Source organism: Antrostomus carolinensis, unplaced genomic scaffold (assembly GCF_000700745.2).
Source record: "Antrostomus carolinensis isolate BGI_N321 unplaced genomic scaffold, ASM70074v2 Scaffold55535, whole genome shotgun sequence".
In the NCBI taxonomy this organism is placed as follows: Eukaryota; Metazoa; Chordata; class Aves; order Caprimulgiformes; family Caprimulgidae; genus Antrostomus; species Antrostomus carolinensis.
The window spans coordinates 1-6,792 of NW_010319515.1; the positions used below are offsets into that span (position 1 = coordinate 1).

Consider the following 6,792-nt stretch of genomic DNA (forward strand, 5'->3'; position numbering starts at 1 on the left):
CAAACCAGTCTGGGATTCTATGATTTCTGGGATTCTGTGATTTCTTACACAGCTCCAATGATCCCCTGTTGTCTGAGCTGGAAACCAAAGCCTGCTGCAGTTCCAAGCTCTTGGTAGGTGAAGAACCAAGAACCAGAAAGGAAAAAGTGGTGGTTTTGGATCTAGTAACTTCTTATCACACATTGCAATCAACTGAGATTATATCTTCATTAGGAAAAAGGGTTTGTATTTTATTTGCAGAATAAAGAATGGTCCGAGGATTTGTGGAAGCAGTAAAATTCAGGTGGAAGAGGGTTTTTTGCCATGGAGGGCAGAAGAGATTTAAATTATATTCTAATCAGGCAATATTTCAACAAAGCCTCTATATTTTCTACTTGACACACCATAAATTTTAAACTATATGCCATAATTGCTTGGGAGAATGATTTGGGGTTTTTTTTTTGGAAATGTACATAATCCACTGGAGGACCATGGTAAAAAACAGGGAAGCAGGATCTTCTGTGAAGCAGAACCTCAGCTCAGGAAGGATGTCCAAAGAGATCAGAGCTGGAAAACTCCAGCAAGACAAGACTAGGCTCACTGAACTCAAATATACAAGATATCAGAGTGAATCAATATATTTATAAATCAAAATGATTCTCCATCAGAGAGGCCCTAACAGGGTCAGAATACAAAACCCTTAATAATTTTGATTAAGCCATATATAGACAAAATTAAAATTCTGGGTGTGTAGACTGTATATTATATATTTCCCTCAGTTTTAGAGATATTCCCACGTGCCTAGATATCAAACAGGTTTAAGTTTGCCTGCCTTGCTGCAAGATTGCATCAGGATCAAAAAAACTACATGACAGCACCTGACACTTTAATATAAATAATTTTATAATGCAATTAAAAATTCATTTCTGATTCTTCTGTAGAGAGTGTTGCATAAAGCTGGAACCAGAGGGAAAAGGAAGAGACCTTCCTTAAACAACTGTATTCATAGAATCATAGAATAGATTGGTTTGGATTGGAAGGGACCTCAAAGATCATCTAGTTCCAACCCCCCTGCCTTCAGCAGGGACACCCTCCACTAGATCAGGTTGCTCAAAGCCTCATCCAGCCTGGCCGAGAACACTTCCAGGGAGGGGGCATCAACAACTTCCTTGGGCAACCTGTTCCAGTGTCTGACCACCCTCACAGTGAAGAACTTCTTCCTAATATCTAATCTAAACCTGCCCTCTTTCAGCTTAAACCCATTTCCCCTTGTTTTGTCATTAACTGCCCTTATGAAAAGTCCCTCCCCAGCTTCCTTGTAGGCCCCCTTCAGGTATTGGAAGGCTGCTATGAGATCTTCAGTAAAACCTAGGAATTATAAAATGGATTTACAATTAATCTCATAATTACATGGTTCTTCAAGCCTGTCAGACACTATTTTGTGCTAATTGCATGAAAGAGAGTGAAATAATTCAGCATATAGAAGGACAAGCAGTAATATAAAGAATATTAGGCTCAGGTTTAGAGTAAGGAGCCAAAGCCCACGCTGGAGCTTGCACACCTGCACTCCTGGAATCAGCCAGGAAGAGGGAATGTGTTATCTGTTGGGGTTTTACAGCTCTGCAAGTATTTGCAAAGTCGTAAAACAAGGGGTGGGGTGGGGAAGAAGAGGCATTATTGAAGAGTATCGCAAAGGCTGGAGCTTGGGTAATTAATAATTAGACAGAGGAAAGAAACAATCAAGAGAATTCTTTGGGAAATTTCCACTGAGGAGAGATGGTGTGAAGTGGAACAAAAAGGTAATAAAGTAACACAGAAAAAAAAAACCACCCCAAAACTTAAATGAATGGGAAATTCCTCCCCCCAATCTCCTGTGTTAGAAATGGAAGAGATTGGAGCCAGGTTGGTTTTTTTAATACAGGTGAATTGCAGCTCATTTCCAGCAGCTCTGCTGAATGAGGCTTTGCAATGGTTTGTTGCAGAGCAGGATTTATTCATCACACCAACATTCCCAAAATCCCATTTCCAGCAGCTTAAGCAGAGTTAAAACGTACCCGTATCGCTGGAACTGGTAATCAAAGGTCAGCTCTGAGCCTGATGGGACCAGTTTGGTGGTGAAAAATCCAACTCTGAGCTGCCCATTCACAGTCCACTAAGGGAAGAGAAAAGATGACAAGAATTAGTGCAAAAGCCAGGCTTGACTCTGGTTTTGGCTTTAAATTACCAAGAATAACCCTTCAAACAGCATTTTTTAATCCATTTAAATACATTTTGAATACATTAATACATTTAAAATTTGTTAATGGGTTTGGCTCTACTTGCCCATTTCATAGGTAACTGTTTCCATTTCACTAAGTTCCAACAACAACAAAAAAAAAATCTCAAAACAAACAGACCCAAAATAAACCCAAAATAAAGGAGGAAAGCTTTTCACTGAGCTCGCTGAGTTGCAAGGGAGAGGAAGGGAGAAGGCAGGAGCTTTGATGCAGCAGTTTACCTTTTGTGTCTCACAGTTTGGTTCACAGCTGTGGTTCATAAAACGAGAGCAGTTTCCTTTCTGGGTAGCATCGATGATCTGAAAAGCAAAGAAAAGAAACAACAAATAGAGTAAAACAGAGTAAAACAGCGTAAAACAGCCTCCCTCTTTCTGTGCCAGGCAGAAATAGGGAGCAACAGAGCTACAAACATGGTGTGTTTGAATACAACCCATGTAGAAGTCATCACCTTTTCCTGCTCCAGCTATCACAGAATGGCCTGGATTGGAAAAGCCCTTTGAGATCATGGAGTCCAACCATGAACCCAACACTGACCAGTCCCCTATGACTAACCCATGTCCCTCAGCACTGTGTCTACACCACTCTTCAATCCCTCCAGGGATGGGGACTCCACCACTTCCCTGGCCAACCCCTTCCAATGCCTCAGACCCCTTGCAGCAAAGAAATTCTTCCTCACATCCCATCTCAACTGCCCTGGCCACAACTGGAGCCCATTTCCTCTTGGCCTGTCCCTTGGGCCTTGGTTGGACAGACCCACCCCCACCTCTCTCCACCCTCCTCCAAGGGACTTGCACAGAGCCACAAGGTCTCCCCTCAGCCTCCTTTTCTCCAGGCTCAACACCCCCAGTTCCCTCAGCCACAAGGGAACTCAGCACACTTGTGCTCCAGACCCTTCCCCAGCTCCGTTGCCCTTCTCTGGACACGCTCCAGCACCTCCATGTCCTTCTTGGACTCAGGGGCCCAACACTGAACCCAGCACTCCAGCTGTGGCCTCACCAGTGCCCAGGCCAGGGGTAAGATAAAAGCTGGGACACAGATGTGGTTTCTCTCCCATAGAGGTTTGCTTGTGTGGAAGGGATTGGCCATACTCCATCCTTTCCTTTAGGAGGACAATGTCTCCTCTCCAAGGACACTGGGATAGAGTTAAGCCACCAGACTTCTAATAAACCAGGTTGAAACTGAAGAATGGGTTAAAAAAAATGTGGTCTGACAACACAAAGCCACCTAAAATCTCCTTTCCTGAAGAAACCATTTTTCATAGATTCAGAACGTTGCTTAGTGGCTTCACAGGGAGTCAGCATTGAACAAAACCAGGGCTGAGCCCAACCAGCCTCCCCCAAAACCACACACAGTGATGACACCACTCACCTCATCATTCTTCAGGGCCATGAAATAATAGTGAATGTTCTTATTCCGGGCATATTCCTTCACCCGAGCCTTGAACTCCTTGTGATCCAGCACTTCTCCACAGTACTCCAAGACAAAAGTGTTGCTGTAAAGTCAAAAGAGGGGGGGGAAAAAGAATCACTCTGTTTAGTCACAAGCAAGAAACACTGAGAAAAGAAATGCTGCTGAGATGGGCTGACTGAATACAACCTGCTCATCTTGGGGGTGTAGTTATGATAATTATACACCTTAATCTCAACCAATTCTAATTAATTTATTATTTTAATGCTATCACATAGGTAGGTGTATCACAGCAAAAAGCCCAGACACGAAAATAAAGCTCCTCCTTTGAGCAGGGTTTATCCTGTAAAGGAACAAGACCTTGAGGGTGATGTGAAGAGGAAAATAAGTAGGAAGAGAAGGTGCTGGCAGGTGGATTTCCTCAGTGGAAATGGAAAACCTGCCTGCACTTTGCTGGTCTGGTGGGTGAAATGAAGGGTTAATTAAATATCCTTTTTAACCATAAAAAGGTGAATTTTAAAGCAGAGATAGAAGAGAACAAGCAGTTACCTCTATACTCAAGACACAAACCTCAGAGCTTGCATCCTGCAGTGCAGTCAAGCTTCAAACCCCACAGGCCACCACAATGCATCATGGAACAGCTTTTCTTGATACCTGTCCTAAGTCTTCCCCTGGTTAATATCACCCTGAACCCTTCAACTCGTTCCTTGTGCTTTCCAGGAGAGCACTGGGAAAGCAAAAGCTCCTGCCCAGCTCCACCTGGACTGACTAGTCAGTGTTTTAGGCAGGTATCATAGAATCATGGAATTGTTTGGTTGGAGAAGACCTTTGAGATCATGGAGTCCAACCATGAACCCAACACTGACCAGTCCCCTATGACTAACCCATGTCCCTCAGCACTGTGTCTACACGACTCTTCAATCCCTCCAGGGATGGGGACTCCACCACTGCCCTGGGCAACCCCTTCCAATGCCTCAGAACCCTTGCAGCAAAGAAATTCTTCCTCACATCCCATCTCAACTGCCCTGGCCACAACTTCAGCCCATTTCCTCTTGGCCTGTCCCTTGGGCCTTGGTTGAACAGACCCACCCCCACCTCTCTCCACCCTCCTCCAAGGGACTTGCACAGAGCCACAAGGTCTCCCCTCAGCCTCCTTTTCTCCAGGCTCAACACCCCCAGTTCCCTCAGCCACAAGGGAACTCAGCACACTTGTGCTCCAGACCCTTCCCCAGCTCCGTTGCCCTTCTCTGGACACGCTCCAGCACCTCCATGTCCTTCTTGGACTCAGGGGCCCAACACTGAACCCAGCACTCCAGCTGCGGCCTCACCAGTGCCCAGTCCAGGAGGAGGAGGAGGAGGAGGAGAAGAACACATCTAGAGTGTGTACTCCTCTGACACCATATAGTGTGGACAGAGAAAGACAAGAAGACAGATTAAAGACAAGATGAATCCATGGCAAGACTGTCAGAAACCCTAATGAGAAGAGAACAAAACCAGAGTGGGAGATCCAACATGCAATTAGTGGATACGCAGGTGTCAATAATTAAGAGGGACACTTGGCAGAGGACAAGGACAGTATATAAAGCTGGAAGAACCTCAGTAGTGAATGAAGAAGACACAAGCAACTCATTTTCCCTTCACGAGGGAGTAAAACAGCACGGGGATGAGATTCAAAGAGCAAAGGCTTACGATGGCAGATCTTTGGCAGCTCTCAGGCCCCAGCCTTTCTTTTCAGTGAGGATCACTTCAACATCTGCATGCTGTTTCTTCTGGAAACGTCTGTTGGAGCAGTAATCACCGTTTGGGCACCTGGAAGAACTAAAGGGAAGGAAAAGGAACAAATCAATTCCCAACAGCGAGAAGAGAAACAGCTCAGATGGGAAAGAAGATACCAAGGAACCATAATAAATTCAGTGTAAAACCTTCAAACGAGTTTTGCTATAAAAAGCATCAGCATCTGACTGTCAACATGCAAATGCAGACAATTTCTTTCTGGAAGGAAGATCAAAACATTGGGAATGTGAATGTCGCCGTATTTTAATGTCCTAGAATCAAAATGGGATGAATTTGCCTCTTCTCTCCATGTTTTTCTGGGTTCCTCCCCCAAGATATCCCCTTCCCCTACATCTACTGCCTGGGCTATGGAATAAAAATCAAAGGGCAGAGGTTCTGCCAGGTGAATTCCTCTCTTTCCATCCCCAGCTGGTGACAATTCTTGTGCCAGGGGGTGAATCCTTCTCCAAGCCTCTTCCAGGAAGGCAAAGGAGACAAAGAGAGGTCTCCTGGTGAGGCTCTGGGGAGAGGAGAGAGATGCAAAAACAGAAATGAGGAGAAATAAGGAGCTCAAGCAGAGCTATGTTTGTATTTCAGACTCCCTCCAACCATGCTGATGATGGACCAGAGTTAAGGCTGAGGAGCAGAAGACACCAGACATTTGTAGCAGGTTTTAACAAGAAGTTGCTAAGGTCCAACCTCCTGCAGAAGATCTAAGGTCAGGTTTAAATGCTGGTAGGTAAGCTCTGAAGATACAATCCACATCAGCCAGTGAAAATGAGATCACCCAGGCAGCTTGTTGCCACCACTCAGGAAAATCTGGATTATTTTAAGAGCTCCTAAATCATCTCATGGATGAGACCACCCAATCACCCAACTCTGGTCATCTCATGAACTAGTACTTACCACTCTATCATGAGCAGGCGATTGAGACAGTCTTCTCCACAAGCAACCTCCCCCTGAGCTCGTTCTTCTTTGGAGAGAGGAGGACATTCACACAGCATCCTCTTAATGTCCCGGTGAGATTTGTTCTTCTTCCTATTGAAGACAAGTCATTGAAATCCAGGTTAGACAGAGCCCGGGTGGAGAAAAGACTCCTCAATCTTTCTCTGTTGTTACAGGAAGAAATTAATTAATTTATCATTTAGAATTAATAAATTAATTAATTTATCATTTAGAAATTGGGGATGGGGATTGATTTACGTTTGGATGAGCACTAAAAGGTAGAGGGGTAACCAAGGACATTGGTTGGAGTAGGAGGTGATGACTTGCTGATCAAAAAAGATGATTTCTCAGAAAGACACCTCAGGATATTTAATTTTAAAATATTTAAAATTTATTTATTTTTAAATAAATT

General features: G+C 44.2%; 1 protein-coding gene across 1 annotated transcript; it reads right to left on the reverse strand.

The window, feature by feature from the left end:
* Positions 1–2,033: 2,033 nt before the first annotated feature.
* Positions 2,034–6,473, reverse strand: LOC104525944 (histone-lysine N-methyltransferase SETD2-like; the record flags this gene model as incomplete). The annotated part of the gene is made up of 5 exons (XM_010169241.1): positions 2,034–2,131; positions 2,477–2,554; positions 3,624–3,747; positions 5,352–5,480; positions 6,342–6,473. Coding segments are annotated over 5 exons (561 nt in total), but the record flags the coding sequence as incomplete, so codon positions are not given.
* Positions 6,474–6,792: the final 319 nt, after the last annotated feature.